Source organism: Panthera onca, chromosome B2, assembly GCF_046562875.1.
Source record: "Panthera onca isolate mPanOnc1 chromosome B2, mPanOnc1 haplotype 2, whole genome shotgun sequence".
Taxonomy (NCBI): Eukaryota; Metazoa; Chordata; class Mammalia; order Carnivora; family Felidae; genus Panthera; species Panthera onca.
Genome location: NC_138343.1, coordinates 3,395,478 through 3,414,762, shown reverse-complemented (window position 1 = coordinate 3,414,762; position 19,285 = coordinate 3,395,478). Strand labels below are relative to the sequence as shown.

General features: G+C 45.5%; 1 protein-coding gene and 4 non-coding genes across 5 annotated transcripts in view; 4 read left to right on the top strand and 1 right to left on the bottom strand.

Annotated features, from left to right (window-relative positions):
• The first annotated feature begins 103 nt into the window (after positions 1 to 103).
• On the top strand, positions 104 to 184 carry TRNAS-CGA (transfer RNA serine (anticodon CGA)). Its single transcript has one exon. It is a non-coding gene; the product is annotated as a tRNA-Ser (tRNA).
• A 1,516-nt stretch (positions 185 to 1,700) lies between these two features.
• Positions 1,701 to 19,285, top strand: part of PRSS16 (serine protease 16) — a 30,662-nt gene continuing 13,077 nt past the window's right edge. The window contains exons 1-2 of the mRNA XM_081795670.1: positions 1,701 to 1,728; positions 15,870 to 16,048. Coding sequence (XP_081651796.1) covers positions 1,701 to 1,728; positions 15,870 to 16,048 — 207 coding nt within the window. The remainder of the gene's footprint in view (positions 1,729 to 15,869; positions 16,049 to 19,285) is intronic.
• On the top strand, positions 2,007 to 2,079 carry TRNAR-ACG (transfer RNA arginine (anticodon ACG)). The gene has a single exon. It is a non-coding gene; the product is annotated as a tRNA-Arg (tRNA).
• On the bottom strand, positions 10,937 to 11,019 carry TRNAL-UAA (transfer RNA leucine (anticodon UAA)). The gene has a single exon. It is a non-coding gene; the product is annotated as a tRNA-Leu (tRNA).
• Positions 16,329 to 16,401, top strand: TRNAV-AAC (transfer RNA valine (anticodon AAC)). Its single transcript has one exon. It is a non-coding gene; the product is annotated as a tRNA-Val (tRNA).

Genomic DNA, 19,285 nt, shown 5'->3' with positions numbered 1-19,285 from the left:
CCACTCAAAGTAAATAGGCCAAAGGCGCAGAAGCAACCAGACTGCAGCAGTCAGGGCCTTGCACGAATGTGTGTTTCTTTGTAGACGAAGGCCCGCGTGCCAGGCTGTGATGGCCGAGTGGTTAAGGCGTTGGACTCGAAATCCAATGGGGTCTCCCGCGCAGGTTCAAGTCCTGCTCACAGCGCTCTGTGGTGCTTTTTCTATCCAAGTTCTAGGATGAAATTCTCACAAAGCACAGTCTTCTCAGCTTCTCATCTTATTCCACGAACTGAGAAGTAGGAGGGGAGCGGGGAGCTACCTATCCAGAGGGCTGTGTTGTTCCCCCCACCTTGGCTTAGGCACCACTCAGGTGTTTGGGACCCTTACAGTCCCCGTGCTCGTCTGAGCCTGAGCCGCACACCCCTGAATCTCTCCCTGGGTGCGGGCACCGCTTCCACGGACCCAGGAAGCGGAGCCTGAGGTTTAGCGCTCAGAAGAGCCGCTTGCTTTGTAGTGAGATTGGAAAATCCGAAGGCAGACCCCAGGGGCAAAGACAAACAGGAGATTTTGTTTTTAAAACTCTTGAATAAAAGTCTTTGTGCTGACAGTAGAGATGTAGGTAAACGTCCTTAAAGAGTTCTCTGGTATTTGAAAAAACGGAAGGGGAGGGGAGGGGAGGGGAGGGGAGGGAAGTGGAGGGAAGGGGCCGGACCTAACGCAGGCTGGTGGGAAACACAAAGCTCTAGGATCAGAAATATCCATGAGATTTGCAACTACGTGGATGGAACCGGAGGGTATTACGCTAAGTGAAATTAGTCAGAGAAAGACAAAAATCATATGACTTCACTCCTATGAGGACTTTAGGAGACAGAACAGATGAACATAAGGGAAGGGAAACAAAAACAATAGAAAAACATGGAGGGGGACTAAACAGAAGAGACTCATAAATATGGAGAACAAACTGGGGGTTCCGGGAGGGGTTGTGGGAGGGGGGATGGGCTAAATGGGGAAGGGCCACTAAGGAACCTACTCCTGAAATCATTGTTGCACTAGATGCTAACTAATTTGGATGTGAATTTTTAAAAAAATTTAAAAATAATAAAAAATTTAAAAAAAGAAATATCCATGAGTGTGTGTCATCTGCCCTCTAAAACATCATATAGAAACGAGGAAATCGAAGCAAAGAGAAAGTGACAACTGGGCCAAGGCAATGAACCCAGTGGGCCAGGTGTCTGCATAAAGGCACCCTGAGACCCCGGCGCCCATGCTTCTGGCTCTCAGGGGAGAGAACCACCCTCACTTAGAAATACTTTGGTATTTCCACGTGTCTATTTCGCCTATATCGAGCCCTTTAATATACCCAGCTGTTTTACGTAATGGTGACTGGTATTCTTTCACTTTATAGCTGTAAACCCAAACTTCGAAGCTTCTGTGTGAATCTGGTTCTGAAAACATTTACCTTTGTTGAATTCTTGCCGGCCTTTGGCCTAATTGGGGAGGGTGGGTGTTTCTGAATGTCTGTTCTCAGCATAGAGTCAGCAAGTATCTCTCTGTCTTGAGTTACAGGTCTTCAGAGGGTGAGGTGGAAACATATGATTCATCACTCAAATAAGGTATTTTATTCCACTTTGTTTTTCACGGCATCAAAATTTTACGTCATATGGCTCGCTACGACTGAGCCACACACAGAGCATCAGTGTTAAGCACGTAAAGAAAACGAGATGGCTGACGGAGCCATGAACCAGCTGCGTAAGCTGACGGAACATTCACAAGTAGAAACAGGCAAGCACGTAGATGGAAAAATGCAAACACCAGTCATCCTGTCACATACGTGATGCTTCGAGGCAGAAAACCCTTTCATACACGCAACTATTTTCAGGGGATACAAGCTAACCACAAAGACCCCATCAGTCAGCTTTGCCGGAGTCCACAGGTCTTTCTTCAACTCACTTCTGCCTGCATCACGAAGCAACTGCGTGCTCGACGATTCCGATGAATAATGAATAATTGACCCACAGCAGCCGAGGGGGCCAGTGGCGCAATGGATAACGCGTCTGACTACGGATCAGAAGATTCTAGGTTCGACTCCTGGCTGGCTCGTACCTCCTCTCTTTTTTCCTCCCTTGTTTTGGTAAGAATGTCTTTCTGTAAGTTCTTCAAGTGGGTAAGAGAAACAGATTTTTAGTCTTTTGGAAGGCACTTGCTCTGGTCTGGCTCTTGAGCTCACGTGGTGCTGCCACGCCACCCGGTCGGGGCTCTCCAACAAGTCTGAATGGATGCTGGAATTGTCTCTCCTCTCAACTTTCCTCTTCACCTGCTTCCTTTTGCTGATACTGAGAGAGCTGACTGAAGGATCTTTGGAAAGACAGCTCAAAGATCAAATAAGGAATATCATTCAACCATAAAAAGGAATGAGGTTCTGGTACATGCTACACCCTGGATGAACCTTGAAGGCATCATGCTAAGTGGGGGGGGGGGAGGGGGGGGGAAGCCAGACACAAAAGGCCCTACTGTATGATTCCATTTCTGTTTAATGTCAAGAACAGGCACATTCAAAGAGCTAGTAGCTGCCAGGAGCTGGGGAACCGGGTGGAAAGGGACAGAATGTGTTTGGGAGTGATGAGTATGTTTTGCAATTAGATAATGGCGATGGTTGCACAAGTCTGCATATACTAAAAACCACTGAACTGTGCACTTTCATGTGAATTTTATGGTATGTGAATTATACCTTAATTTTTAAAAACCAAAGAAGTGTCAAAAAATAAAAATTGGCCAGTATTTTCTTCACTAGGTTGTCCCCCATTTGGGCAAGGGCTCTCCCTCTTCGGGCTTTCTCTCCTGCACACTTTCTGTCCCTCGTCCCCGGCCCCCGGAGGAAAGAGAAGGGACGTCAACCGGAGACACGTGGAACCGAGAAAGACGCGGCCGCGGACGAACGAAACCAGAGCCTCCCGTGGACCCTCAGTTCTGCGTTCTCCGCAAAGGTCCCCCCGCCCCGAACACGCACGAAAGCGACTGAGCCTCCTTGTCCCCGCCGCGCCCCGCGAGGTCACCCACGGCGCGGCCGCCTGACCGCGGCAGGCTGAGACTGAGGAACTGTTTGCAGTCGCAGAGGGTCCGGGACGGACGAGAAGGGGGCCGGACGAGAGAGAGGGGAGGGGGTCGGGAGACGAGGGGGCGGCGGCCCTGGGCGGGGTCTCCCCGAACAGGTGCGCCTCCCTGAACACGCGCTCCCGCGCTCGACCCCGCAGCCGGGGCAGGGGAGAGGCCCAAGCCCGGGCGGGGAAGGCGCAAACAAGCAACGGGCACCTCGGCTTGCGGATACGCACGGATTTATGTCACAAAAACGCGGTGGCACGGCGTGCGCCGTCACGGGTGCTGGCGCGGAGAATGACCCTGCCACGCGTCCAGACCTCCTTCGACAGGTACACGGGCCGTCGGGCTGGAAGCGCATTACAAGGCGGGAAGGAGGGACGGATGGTCTAAGGGGTTGGGAGCTTCTAGAGTCGGTGCTCCTCAAAGTTTAGCGCGCCGGAAAGCCACGGAAGGGGGAAAACCCGGCTTTCTGCGTCTCGCTCCCCGGATTCCACGCCGGTTCCTGGGGTGCAGCCCGGGACCCGTCAGTGAGAGGTGCGCGCGCGACCGTCCCGCAGACCACCCCTGCAGTGGCACCTCCTCTACCCGCTCTGTGCAGCCAACACCGACGGGGGACATCCATCCACCAGAGGATGGAAAAAAGAAAAATAGAGCTCCTCCACGGAGATGAAAATCCCCACTTCGGCTTTATTCCGCTGTGCTTTAACCAAGCTAATTACCGTTAAGGGAACCGATCGTTTCCATCCTCAGTTTTCGTTTTCCTCAAGATTTTGTTCTAAACGTGTACCTATCACCAAATACTTTATTTCATGTTGGTGGTGGTGGCTTGTTTTAGAAAGAAGTCTATTTCCACCTCCCCCTCAAACAAACAAAAAGGCCTTTCGTAGAATAATCACACTATTGGGCGTAAAGGAGGAAACAGGCTTTTTCTTTTCTTTTCTCTAATCTGCAGGTTGGGAACTCCTCTTCCCCATAAAAGCATCAGCTGAGATTATTTTGCTGAGAAGAGAAAAGTTTTTTGTTTTCCCTCAGAATGTTCTAGAGCTGCACTGTCCAAAACAATAGCCATTAGCACATGTTTCTGAAACTTAATTCAAAAAAGCAAGAATGTGCAATTCCTTATTAATGGAATAATGTTTGGGATAAAAACGTTACAATCAATCACACTTGTTTATTTATACTTTTTAAATACGGCTACTTGGAAAATTAAAATTACTTATTACATGGCATTTGTTAACTCCCACACCTTCTTGTGGTTATGGATGTGGTAATATCAGTAAAGTGCCATCACTTTGCCAGGGTTGTGGGGGGTGTCACATTCCAAAGAAACTGGTTTTTACTTCAAAAAATGAATGTGCTCTTCTACAAAAGCAATTTCTAGTGCGTGAAAGCGAAACCCTTTCGTTACTATATTTCTTTACCTGCTTTTCTTTTTCTTTGCAAGAGGGCTGGTTAAAGAGCCTGCTTAGTACACAGATTGTGGATGGCAATTTGGTGAGGTTCTGTCTACAGGCTTCGTCATCTGGAAAATGTTAGTCCTAGTTTTGTTGAAGACCATTTGTAGGATTTATACTTGATGAAACCTGAGTTAATCAATTGCTGTATAATGAGGAAGACAAAGCCTGACGTCTACTGCGTAGATGCAACTTCTGAAGGTGGCAGTAACAGAAGTTTTCAAGGAAGAGCCAGGAAGACTGGGTGGCATGTGTAAAAAGTTCCATGAAAAATCACTCTTCATAGCACATGACTGAACCACCATAAACTGTTACCTGGACAGCAAAAAATTCAGAATTCTCATCTGACGACAATGCTTCTCCCCGATGCAATGAGATTATCAGTGATTTGGTTTGCAATAATTGGATATTTTGTCCTTGATCTATGACTTTACATTTGAGAGCTTGTAATCAGAGCTCCAGCAGTTACCGGAAACCCTTTTTGATTTTGTATGATCCCCACAACTACAATTAATTCTTTTTGTATCCTGGAGTAGTCACCATATGTGATGTCCAATAATTATTTGTAAATGGATCAGTGAATATCCAATTTCCTTCCTTCACTTTTTTGGAAGTCAGTACAATAGAGCTGGAAGAGGCTGAGGGCTGTAGGAACTTAGGAACTGAAGCAAAACTCTTCCTCCTGCAGTGCCTCTCCAGCGCCCTCTACTGTCAAAATTTCAGTGCCTCTACAAGGAAAAACATTTTAAGGCCCAGATCCCTTTTCAAAAAGCTGTCTAAAAAGACGAATTTGCCAAACATGAACTATTGGTACTTCATCAAGATAAAAAGTTTATGCACAGAGAAAGAAACAATCAGCAAAACTAAAAGGCAGCCTATGGAATGGGAGAAGATATTTCCAAACAACATACTGGGTAAAGGGTTAATATCCAAAATCTATAAAGAACTTATCAAACTCAGCACCCAAAAGCCAAATAATCCAGTGAAGAAATGGGCAGAAGACATGAATAGACACTTTTTCAAAGAGGACATCCAACGGCTAATAGACGTATGAAAAGATGCTCAATATCACTCACCATCAGGGAAATACAAAGCAAACCACGATGAGATACCACTTCACACCTGTCAGAATGGCTAAAATAACAATACAGGAAACAACAGACGTTGGCGAGGATGCAGAGAAACGGGAACCCTCTTGCACTGTTGGTGGGAATGCAAACTGGTGCAGCCACTCTGGAAAACAGTATAGAGTTTCCTCAAGAAACTAAAAATACAATTGCCCTACAATTCAGCAATTGCATTAATAGGTATTTACCCAAAGAATACAAAAATACAGATTCGAAGGGGCACATGCACCCCCATGTTTATAGCAGCACTATCAACAATAGCCAAAGTATGGAAAGAGCCCAAATGTCCGTTGGCTGATGAATGGAATATTACTCAGCGTCAAAAAGAATGAAATCTTGCCATTTGCGATGACACGTATGGAGCTAGAGTGTATTATGCTAAGCAAAATGAGTCAATCAGAGAAAGACAAATACCGTATGATTTCACTCATATGTGGAATTTAAGAAACAAAACAGATGAATAGATGGGAAGTGGTGGGCGGGGGGGAGAGAAGAGAGGGAAACAAACCATAAAGAGACTCTTAAAGATACAGAACTAACGGAGGGTTGATGGAGATAGTTGGGGGGGGGGATGGGCCGGATGGGTGATGGGTATCAGGAGGGCACCTGTTGTGATGAGCACTGGGCATCGTATGTAAGTGATGAATCACTGACTTCTATTCCAAAAACCAATATGGCACTGCATGTTAACTAAATAAAATTTAAATTAAAAAAAGGAAAAAATAAAAGGAGGAATTTGGGCTGAGAAGTGTGTTAGGGGGGAAAAAAACTGTTTTTCTCCTGCGTGTCTCCTTTACAACTTACACAGAACACTTTACATTTGTGGTCACCAAATGTGTGGGGTTTTTCCTCCCACCAAGCAATTCAACACCAGCTGGATGTCTTGGGTGTAACTCAATTCTGACACTCTCTATCTGAAGCTGGTGTCGGATCCCACAGGTTAAGGGTTCAGTCCTACGAGACTGTGCTCACTTTAGATGTCAAAGGCGAGTTGTAGGCCCCAGGTTACCCACAACTCTGTCCAACTTGGCAACAAATTGGAGGGTCCCATGAGCGCCTTCCCATTATTTGCTAGCACAGTTCACAGAGCTCAGGGAAACACTTACACACATCTAACAGGTTATTAAAGGGTCTGATAAAGGAAACGCTTGGGCAGGCACCTGGAGAGACGTGGGGTGTGGTCTGAGAGGATCTCAAGCACGGGAGTGCCTGTCCCTGGGGAGCCAGGGGGAGGTCACCCTCCCAGTACACTGAGGTACAAACTCAAGTGAGTTGAGTGAGTTGAGTTCACCAACCTAGAGCTCTCTGAATCTTACACTTCGGTGATTTTTATGGAGGCTTCATCATGTGGATGTGATTGATCACACACCCCATTTTCAGTCCTTTTCCCTTCTTAAGAGAATTGGGGGCAGGGCTGAGCATTCCCAGCTTCTAATCATGGCTTGGTCTTTCTGGTGACCCTCATCCGGGAGCCACCAGGAGCCCAGCCGGAGGCACCTCAGTAGGACCAAAGACACTCCTATCACCCAGGAAATTACAGGAAAGCCATCTCTCTCTAGCCAAATGATCAGGAAGAGAGCAGCTGAGCAAGACAGACAACTTTCAGACAGGAAAACTCTACTCCAGCAACACACCGCAGGAAACACTGTCCCAATACCCCCACCCTCCCGTTCACCATCTGAAAGGACCCAGTGGACAGCTCAGACCCCCACCTTTGACCAGCAAGGAAGGTGGTGTTGGAGAAGGCCAGGTGTAACTTGAGACCTTCACCCTTACTTAGTAGGCAGTATCTAGGCCCATTCCCTCCAATTCCTGCCTGACCAGAAGCTCAGAGCATTTGGTGGAGCTCTTAAAGGGGAAATTCATTTTCGGTTGATATGGCTGGGCCAGTTGGTTGGGAAACTTCCCCGTCAGCGTCCGTAAGCGGGCTGGGCAGATTTTCAGAAACAAACCTTCTAGTGTGCTGCAGGATAGGATAGTCCTGACTATGAATCGGAGCCAAGATAAGATAGAATTCCATTGGTTTGTACCATGGAATACACCTTTCCAATTTGTTGGTGTCTTCCAGGCAGGTGAGCCTCTGTTTTTCTCAATGAAATTATCCTCCAGATGTCCCGACACAGTCTGGAGGGGTAGTACCCCCCCGCCATATCTTGAAATTGAGGGAGAGGGTCTGCAGTTCTAAATTCCTTGCAAGTGACATTCAGCCAAATTCTATTCTCACTCTTACTTTCACTGTCTACATATAAATCCCTGCAGCTGCCAATTTTTTAAGTTTAGGAGGTCAGTTTTCACAAGAGAGGTTGTATTTTTATTCAGCTTTTCCCAATTCTGGCTTAAAACAAACCTTTCCTCGTGTATCTCACCAGTCCTTCTGCCATTTGGTTTTCAAAACTTGGGTGCCACCCTTTACTTTCCTATGATTGTCCTTGTGTGTTTCTGCTGTAAAAAACACCCCCCTTTCTTTCTTTTTTTAGTGGATTTTTGGATAGAGAGACATCAAATGCTCATTTTTACCACGCCATCATTATAAGTAGATCTATCTCTGACTTACTGTGATTTCTTATCATGCTGGATTCGCAAAAGATCAGTACAATAATATCATAGGCAATGAATAGTATGGCGTCATTTATGTTCAGATTAAAATCCTAGAGGACTCCAGCCCTCACTTAACATGAATAGAGCTGGAAAGACTGTTGCTCCTAATCTAACAACCAAAAATCCAGATCATTTAAAAAAATTATAAGTTTCTGTGAATCCATGAAGAGCTGAGGTCTCAGAGCGACCAGATAGTACGCAATCTAGGGAAAACAGTTGCCTCCAGCAGAGATAGGACATGAGCACTGTCTCACCCAAAAGCAGTGGGATGAAGATGGGGCCTCCAGGCAAGAGGGTCAGAAAAGTCCAGCTAAAATTCATCATTTCGTAGTGAATTGCTGAAACCCAAGTGTTGGCCAGCAGGGGGCTGGGACCCCTGGGACCAGTGTATTGGATGGGCGGGGGGGGGGGGGGGGGGGGGGGGGGGGGTTGTTACCCACACTTCACGGAGCACTCTCGGGGGCACGGCAAGAGCGCAGAGAAAGCCTCCGTCAGTAGTCCGGGCTTTTATTTTGGCAACCGCAAAACTCCTAAACACTGACAGAGAAACAGCAAACACGGTTAGAAACTAAAGAAAGCATCAAAGAATAAAAATCTCTGCCCCGGGGGAGTGTCAGAAAACCATACTGGGCCCAGAATATTAGAGAATGTCAGCTGCGGGGGGTGGGGGGTGGGGGGTGGGGGGCGAGCAGGCTGACTGAGAAAGTCACACCCCAGAGCCCCAGGATCACAGAGCACAAGAAGACTGGGGCTCAAGCCTCCCACACGACCCCCTAGACCAGCGAGCGCTAGTTATCAAGAAACAGAAGTGTAGCGCTGGGGGAAGGCAAGAAACCCAAGGAGAGAAGCCCTCTCTGAAACTTGTACAGAGAAGGCATACAGCTGAGGGTAGAGCAAAAACATTGAAAAAGCAAGAAATTAAGCCTCACCCCAAACCCAAAGAAGAGCCAAAAGAATTTGAAGCCGGTTGTGCTCTGATGGAAAATATAGCAATGATAAAATACAAACATATCTCAACTCCTGCTTCAATTTCAACCTGACACATTAATAGCCTAGTAGAAGGGACATATCAGTCTCCAGCTTAGATACTACTAACCTCACTGGCTACAGCCCTAACACTGTGTCCAGCAGCTAGTGAAAAATTATGAGATGCTCATAAAAGCGAGAAGAAACCATTCACTGCCAAGAGAAAAAGCAGCAAAATGAGATTCAGATGTGTCTCACATGATGAAACTGTCAGAAAGGGAATTTCAGGTACTCATGGTTATTATGTTAAAGGCTCCAGTGGAAAAATGGACCACGTACGTTAGCAGATGAGAAATTTCAGTAGATTGTTGGAAACTAAAAGTCAAATACATATGCTAAATATTTTTTTAAAAAACCTACACACAGTAACAGAGATAAAGAATGCTTTTAATGTCTCCCCAGGAGACTCTGGTCTGAGGGGCAGTTGAAGGAAGGTCAGTAGAGTCTACCCAGCCTGAAACACCAAGAAAAAAAGACTGGGAAAAAAAGATCATTAAAGAGTTATTGATTAATGCCAAATAGTCTCATATATTTATTGTTGAAATCCCAGAAGGCAAAGAAAGAGAGAAAAAATAGAAAAAAATATTTGAAGAGATAAAGACTGAGTACTTTCCCAAGATAATGAAATTCATCCAACCCCGGCTCCAAGATCAGAGAACCCTAAGCATTTTATATTGGTTGGGGTGGGAGGGACTCTATTTACCGCATAGTCATACTGCTGAAAACAAATAAAAGAGAGAGCTGAAGGCGGTCAAAGAACGAAATACATATTATATATAGCTGAAAAAGATAAAAATTACAGCAGACTTCTCACCAGAAATTAAGTATGCCAGAGGACAAGGGAATGACACTTGAAAGTGATGAGAGACAAAACAAACAAAACCCCAAAAGAACAGAAACTCTTGACCATGAATTCTCTATCACGCAAAAAATATTTTTCAACCATGAAGAAGACATTAAGGTCTGCCCGGACACACAAAATCTGAAGGGCGGATGACCAGCAGACCTGCGCAACAGGAGGCGTCGTGAGAAGGAGGAATTCAGGGAGAAGGAATACGAGCCCAGAGACACAAGAAAGAGTGAATATCCAAGGAGGTGGCTACCCCGTGAAGAAGGTACATAAAAGGAATATTTTTTCCCAATTTGAATCACTCTAAATACCACCGGCTGCATAAAGCAATCGTGCTGATGAGCTGTGGAATGTACGGGAGAGCCAAGGCGTGGGACAGAGAACACACAACAGAGGAGAGAGGAGCCAGGAGCCCGCTGTTGCAAACTCGGAGCCCCTCGAGAAGCAGCATGATGCCATTTGAAAAGTGGACCTGGGTTCATTGCAGCTGGGTGCAGGAAACCCCAGGGAAACCAGTCAAGGTTGTCTTCAAAGGCAAACAGTAAGGCCATAATGAAGATAAAATTGAATCACGTAGAGTGCTCCGAAGTGTCAAAGACAGGAAGAAAGATAAAGGAAAGGAACACCTAGAAAACAGGGTAACGAGACAGTGGATTTTAACACCAACATGTCAGCGATGACGTCACATGTAGGTTATCTGAATCCACTGATTAGAGTGTGTCAAGTTGGATAATAGAAACTCAGACCCAGCTGCAATACTGGACCGACTCCCCAGGAGGGAATTTTTATCTCGCATAAAGTATGCATACCGGGAGTGGGGTTCGAACCCACGCGGGCACACGCCCATTGGATCTTAAGTCCAACGCCTTAACCACTCGGCCATCCCGGTGGCACATGCAAACTCTGATGTCAAAATTACTGAATTAGAATTAATTAGAATTGCTAATTCCTGGAAAGTTATGAATATACCTGGGAAATCTGTGACCAGGCTTTAACATGCCGAGAGGAAACAATTCCTTATAATGCTTCTTGGGGGTAAAAGAAAACTAATGAAAATGTTTATTTTCAACAACTATTACGTAATCACTAATTTGTACCATACATTACGGCGGGTGTTAGGGAAAGACTGAAATATGCCTGATCTCACGGACCTGCATCAAAATGAGAAATATTATGACATAAAAAACACAGGATGCTACAGGAATACTCATCAGATTCAACTCGCTTTGTCACCACTTACGCTCAAGAGAAGACCCTTCTTTTAGTGGATTTGGAAAGAAAACCAAAGAGAACAGGAATGAGGAGAATGCAGCTGCGTGAACTATGTCTCTAACTCTACAAAGGTGGTATCTGTACTTTTCATTACTCATCAGAGAACACTGTTTTGCCTGCTGAATCTCAGCCCCCATTCCGAGCCCATTGGATCTAACTGTCCAGGTGAGGGTTTCAGGTCTGGAACCAGAGAATAGTTAATATTGAGACAACCTACCCTTGGAGTAAGTTTAGAAAACCCTACCGCATACACATGGAGTTTGGAGTTTAATACGTGACATTGGTTCTAATAAAGGAAGTGTTTTAACCGAGAGTTCCAACTCTCCGCTGATGAAGTCTCTTTCCTGAGTACCTACTGTGCACTAGGCACTGAGCCAGGTGCACGTAATACTAAGTCAGTAAGACACTTCAGGTAGTGGGCTGATTAAGAACTCATTAAAGCAGGTTCCAGATGGGGACTTGGGGGCTTGTCTTGAAAGTTTGTGAAGGCTTCCGGAATCAGAGATGAAATTAATCCTGATGTAGGGTTTGGAATAGAATTAATGTGCAAACATCATAAAACACCTATTGAGAGCCACCATAATAAATACTCCTGTGCTCTTTTGGTTACCTGGAGAAAAAACTGCAATATGAGAAGATTGTCAGCTGCACCACACAAGCATGAAAGGTCTAAGCACCGCCCTCCTCCGGCTTGAAACCACTGAGGCAGAAAGAGTCCAGCTTTTGCTGGCAATGCACAGAGCTCACCAAGTTCAAAACCATGTCCCGTATTGGCTGGTAAAGCCACGAGAAAGGAATGTGTCACTCATTTCATTGGCCCATCAGCTCAGAGCTCTGTCTCTGGCCTTTTAGATACTCTGTGCTAGCGAGCCAAGAGATGGCCTAGAAGCTTCTTGCCTTTGCCTGTTGAGGGAGATCCAGGCTGGGTCAATGCCAAGTCCGTGCCTGGGTCAGAGCTGAACTGGGAAGAGTGAGTGGTGGGTGCAACAAAGGGCATGTCGGAGAAAGGGGTTCCCACACATTGGCACACACGAGGGCTTTTATATTTTTCTACTATTGTGATTCTTTTTGTTGCCAATTTTTTAAATTGATGCATAATTGACATATAACCTTATTTTCAGGTGTAAAATTTAATGATTAAATATTGTACATTGCAAAACGATAACCACAATAAGTCTAGGTAACGTCCATCACCAAACAGTTACGATTCTCTTTCTCGTGATGACAACTTTTGAAATCTACTTTCTTAGCAACTTGCAAACATGCAATACAGTATCGTTAACTGGAGTCACCGTGGTGTATCTTATATCCCCATGACTTATTTCTTTTATAACTGGAAATGTGTACTCTTTGCCCCCTTCACCCATTTTGCCCACCCCCCCCCACCCTCCACCTCCTAGCAACTGCCAATCTGTTCTCTGTATCTATGAACTCAAGTTTTTGTTTTTGTTTTTGCCTGTTCGTTTTAAGATTTCGCACATAAGTGAGGTCATGCAGTATTTGTCTTTCTCTGACTTATCTCACTTAGCATAATGCCCTCCAGATCCATTTGTGTTGTCTGAAACGGCAAGATTTCGTTCTTCCTTTCAGCTGAACGATATTCCTCGTGTATATTTACCACGTTGTCTTCATCCGTTCACACACCGAGGGACACTTAGGCTGTGTCCCCATCCTGCCTATTGTAAACAATACCGCAGTGAACGTGGGATGCATCTATCTTTTCAAGTTAGTGTTTTTGTTTTCTTCTGATGAATACCCAGAAGGGGAATTGCTGGATCTCGCGGCAGTTCTGAGGACCCTCCGTGCTGTTTTCCACAGGGGCTGCGCCAATTTACATTCCCACCAACGGTGCATGATGAGTTTTCTTTCCTCCACATTCTCACCAACACCTGATATTTCTTATCTTTTTAATAATAACCATCCTAACAGGTGTGAGGTGATATCTCATTGTGTTTTTCATTTGTATTTCCCTGATGATGAGTGAGCACGTTCTCACGTGTCTGTTGGCCGTCTGGGTGTGTTCTCTGCAAAAATGGCCCTTCAGATCCTCTGCCCATTTTAAAATGGGATTGTTTGGTGTGTGTGTGCGTGTGTGCGTGTTTGTTTATTTTTTGCTATTAGTTGTATGAGTCCTTTATAATTTTTTTGATACTAACCCCATATCAGATACGTGGTTTGCAAACATTTTCTCCCATTCCATAGGTTGCCTTTTTGTTGACTGGTTGATGGTTTCCTTTGCTGTGCAGAAGATTTTGATCTGATGTAGTCCCACTTGTTTATTTTTGCTTTTGTTGCCGCGATTATTGTGATTCTTAACACAGAGTAGAATTGTCTGTAGGGTTTATAAAACATACTTAGCTAGAGAGTGTAAATACCTAAATGTGAGAGGTAAAAATTAATAGAAATGTATGTAGAAAAGTGTCTTTATGACCTGGAGGTCAGGGAGGACTTAAGGAAAAAAAAAAAAAACGCAAAGGCGTCAACGGTTGGTATGGTTTACTTCATCCAAATCAAATGTTCAAGCGAAGGCCACAATGGGACAGTAAATGGACAGGTATGACTAAAGTAAAAGATAACTGAGACATTTAAAAATGACAGCTTAGGGGCACCTGGGTGGCACAGTTGGTTAAGCATCCGACTCTTGATCTCTGCTCAGGTCATGATCTCAGGGTTCCTGAGTTCAAGCCCTGCGTTGGGCTCTGTGCTGATGGCGCGGAGCCTGCTTGGGATTCTGTCTCTCCTTCTCTCTGCCCCTCTCCTGCTTTTACTCTCTCTCTCAGAATCAATAAATAAACTTTTAAATTTTTAAAAATAAAACTGCTCTATATTATGTAGTAAGAAGTCGTGGAAATCAGCAAAATCAGACAGAAAATTCAACATATGATGGGTAAAAAAAAGGAACAGGGTGCTCATCAAAGCCAAGCTAAAGAAGAATCTGAAAAGATTAACAAAGATATTAAACAGTTAATATTGCTAGTAATGTATGCAAATGCAAAATAAAATGAGATCTGACTCTACATATGTTAAGTGTGAAAAATCAGAAAACCGCATGTGTTCTTTACCGCAGGAACGAGGACAGAATAATCCTCGCGTCCTGCTGATGGAAGCTTATGCTGGTGTAGCTATCCTTTGTGAACTAAAGCTGGCAGCATCTATATCTCCATAGCTTCTACAATTGTCCCCCAAATCAGTGCCCCTGGTTCTGTATTCTGAGAGTATTTGCCAGTCGCAGGTGCTCAGGCTTTGTTGAAAATGCTTTTTCGGTGGCTATCCTTAGGGTAGCCAGAAAGAAATAAGGAAATGGAAAAGTCTGCCAGACCCCAGACCCCTGCAGCCCAGTGGAGCAGACATCCCCTGGATGGGAAAGACTGTAAAATAATAGCTTGGACTCTCTGTTATGAAATAAAAAAGCAGGACAAGGAATCAGCAGTTGGTTTATTTTGGATGTGGGGAACAAAACTGAGGCTTCTTCAGGCAAAGTACAGGTAACAGCCACTACATTAGGACATGAGGTCGTTGCTGAGGACAGGCACAAATGCAAGAAAGAGCAGGAAGCTGACAAAAAAAAAAATTGGTTACAGCTAACAGGTCCAAGGACGGTCTAATCACAAGCCAAGTGAGGAGGGCATTCTAAGTGCTGAGGAACCTTAAAAGCATCTCATCTGGCATGTGTGTGAAAGGCCCATTCTTTAGAATACACTGGGAGAGAAGTTAGGCTTAGAGGTCCGAAATTCCATTCTTGATTTTTACTTGGTCCTGCTTAATCATTCATTAATTCATCCGTCATCCATTCACTCATTCAAGGAACATCAATTGAACCCCTATTACCAGCCAGGCGTTGTTGAACAGTTCGGAATAAAGCAGTGGGTACAAGAGACAAAACATCCTTTTCCTTGGGGAACTTACATTTCAGTTCTAAGCTGATTAAATATGTCTTTCTTTGATGAAAGCCATAACCATACTTAGGAGAACTTTTTATTAACATTCCTCAGGCTCGGTAAAAACCGCTGGATATGGTTCACAAAGCTAAGCTGAGATAATTATGCATGAGGAAGCTGCCAATATATGCACGAAACCATAATAAATCCATAGTGGGAGAAATAGATCTACATATTAGCTCACTGCTGATTAGTCCACGGATTAATTTTTTCTGCCTCGTGTTTACACTCTCCCAAGCCCATCCAGGCGATGTATTTCTTGTTGTACATCTTTGCACGAACACTGCCCTGTCTTTTGTTTTCAAACCTGGGTAAAGTGTCTCATTCGGGAGTGTTTAAAGCGGGTGTCTAACAAAGCTCACCGCCAGGATCCCGACAGGCCTCCAGCGCGAAGGAAAAGCGCTCAGGTGGATGTCGTGTCTGATGGGATCTCAGTTCTCCAGGCCCCTCGGCTCCACAGAGCAAGGAGGCCGTGGGGCCGTTTGCCCCTTTGGCAACAGAGACGACGTCTGGTACCTGTCTCTCCCAGGTGGTCGGCGGAAGCGAGGCCAGCCTGTCCCGGACCGATGGCTGCGCGGCGATGCCCAGCGGTTCAGACACAGCGCGGGCGTGCTGGCCACGTGGACGCCACCGTGGCCGGAGACGAGCGTCCTCTCGCCAGTCGGCTCCGGCTCCTACCGGACACGGTTCAGTCGTGGAGAGGTGAAGGTCAGAGCGTCTTACAAGGTCAGAGGCAGGAGCCAATGGCAGATGAGGACACCGCCAGGAGTCGGCCCAGGATTTCCCCGCCAGGTGTCTGCATAGTAGCTGGGCCCTGGGGTAACACCGGCCTGGCTCCGAATTATCCAGTGCAGACGCTGTGGGGTCAAAGAACTGGAAAGTGTGGAGTGGAAAACATTTGCCTCCACCCAGAGTACAGCCTCCAGGGAAGGCTAAGTTTAAGGTTAAATTTAACCAATTCAAGAAAGTAAAGCTCACAAGCCAGCGGGTTTCCGTAGTGTAGTGGCTATCACGTTCGCCTAACACGCGAAAGGTCCCCGGTTCGAAACCGGGCGGAAACAGCGGGCTTGCTTTCTTTTTCCCCCAAGTTCTGTTCCAGAAATCGTCTACCTAAATTTACTCACATTTCCACCCAGTCTCAAATCTTTGTGCTCTCTTTGCAGCCCAGAACTTTTAATTACAAGAATTATATTAGAAACAAGCCCAGAGCTGAGCCTCGCTTCCTCTCCTTGTTCAACCAGACACTGTTGAATCCTCACCACCGGGGTGGGGGAAGATTCTGCGGGCCTGCGGGGGTGGGGGGGTGGGGGGAGGAGGGAGGCTGTCCAGCGGGGCGGGCGTCTGCATCCGCCTGGAGCAGAAACCGGAGGGGATAGGCCTGGGAGGGGAGTGTGGCTCCTCCACGCAAGGGGGGGGATCAAGAAGCCCCCTACAACCGCAGCAGGGCGCCCGGCGGAGAGGACTTCCAGGAGACGGAGAGGGGGCAGCAAGGAGCGGACAGGTCAAGGGCGGCCTTGTTAGCCCGCTGTTTAAGGACTTCGGCCTTCACTCGGATAAAATAGGAAGGCGCCGGGTTTTAAGCATTGAAATGACGCTACACGACGTAAGTGTTTAGAAGGACGCCTCTGCCAGATCTGTGGAGAATATTCTGCATGCAGAAGAGAATGGGAGACTACGGAGCCCCTGTCATCAGGCGGCTCATCAGAGCTAACTGTGGCTTGGACAGCATGGTGGCTGTGGGGTTGCTGGAAAGTCGTTACGGTCTGTACTTTAAAGGTAGAGCGAGAGAAATCCCTGAGGAAATGGATGGGAAGAGTGAGAAAAGGCAGAATCGGCGATGACCCTGAAGGTTTTTTGCAGAACTGGAAGGACGGGCTTGCCCTTAACTGAAATGGGGGCGTCGGGAGGGAGCAGCGTGGACAGGGAAAACTTGGAAGTTCTGTTGTTGTTTTTTTTTTCCAATATATGAAATTTATTGTCAAATTGGTTTCCATACAACACCCAGTGCTCATCCCAAAAGGTGCCCTCCTCTATACCCATCACCCACCCTCCCCTCCCTCCCACCCCCCATCAACCCTCAGTTTGTTCTCAGTTTTTAAGAGTCTCTTATGCTTTGGCTCCCTCCCACTCTAACCTCTTTTTTTTTTTTTTTTCCTTCCCCTCCTCCATGGGTTTCTGTTAAGTTTCTCAGGATACATGTAAGAGTGAAACCATATGGTATCTGTCTTTCTCTGTATGGCTTGTTTCACTTAGCATCACACTCTCCAGTTCCATCCACGTTGCTACAAAGGGCCAGATTTCGTTCTTTCTCATTGCCACGTAGTACTCCATTGTGTATATAAACCACAATTTCTTTATCCATTCGTCAGTTGATGGACATTTAGGCTCTTTCCAGAAGTTCTGTTTTAGACATGCTAACTTGTATCTTTTATTGCTTTCAGGAGAATTTAGTGATCCTTCACTTACATACAACCCCCAGTGCTCATCCCAGCAAGTGCCCTCCTTAATGCCCCTTGCCCACTTAGCACACCCCCCCCCCACCCACTTCCCCTCCAGCAGCCCTCAGGTTGTTCTCTGTATTTAAAAGTCTCTTATGGTTTGTTTCCCTCTCTGCTTTTCTTATTTGTCCCTCCCTTCCCCTGTGTTCATCTGTTATGTTTCTCAAATTCCGCGTATGAGTGAAATCATATGATATTCATCTTTCCCTGACTGACTTATTTCACTTAGCATAATACACTCTAGTTCCATCCCCATCATTGCAAATGGCAAGATTTCATTCTTTCTGACGACTGAGTGATACTCCATTGTGTGTGTGTATATATATAAACACAGGAGTACAAAAAAATTTTGACAGGAGTACAAAAAAATTCCTTTCCCTGAGGAGACTGAAGAATATTCCAGAGTTCGATAATAGCAACAGGTCACAAGTAGATTTTGATTCCATCTTTCTCTTCTCTGTTATTTTCCCTTTTCAGGACAAAGATATATGAAGACTGGTTCTGGAACTATGCTAACATTTAAAAGAGTTGAAGAAACCATGAGATGTCCACCTCTGAGTAATTGACTAGCAATCCACTAGCTGGCCACGTCTTCAGTCTCATTGGATAGGTACCGCTCCACCATCAGCCCGCAATCACGAAAGTGCTACATGGTCTTGGAGGACAGCCATGTTTTGTCACGTGTAATGCTGACGCTCAACTTCCAGGTCAGAGCTCTCAAAGGCAGCCAATCCGTGGGCTGGCACGTGACCTGTGAGGAGACCTATAACCTGATCCTCCATAAAAATCTCTGCCCCAAAATGATTCACGTATTTAGATAGGTCACGTATTTAGATGGATTTTTTTTTGGGGGGGGGGCGGAATTAGAACTGGAAAGAGCAAAAATAATGCCACAGACATAATAGATTCAAAGCGAAAATTACATTGATTTACTGAGTCACATTAATCCCTATTTGCCAGCATAGAGGTCAATGAACTACTGCCCTTGAATGACATCAAGATGATTAATCTAGACCCTCAATGGATCTTGCTAAATTAAGAGACCCTTCCAGCTAGAGTATACATGATCTTACCCTAAAATCCTCTTTAGGTAATTTCCACTTCATCTAGCCCCTAGATATTAAAAGGAGGGAAAGGCGATGGAAGGAGTTAAGGTGAGGTTTTCTCCACCCCCTCTCTTCAAGCCTATGTCCTCTTTTCTTTAAACAAAGAACTTAATCACTCATTCATTCAATCGATATGTATTGAACGCATATACTGTGTCATACACTATTCGTTACCGGGATAACACCTATGAACAAAATAGAAATCTCTTCCCTTTCTAGCAGCAGGATTACAGAAATTTTTTAAAAGCAAAGTTACATATAAAATGCAATACAATGTGACAATAAATGCTAAGGAAAAAAATTGAGAGAAGGACATTAGGGGTGAATTTTTATTTTCAAAT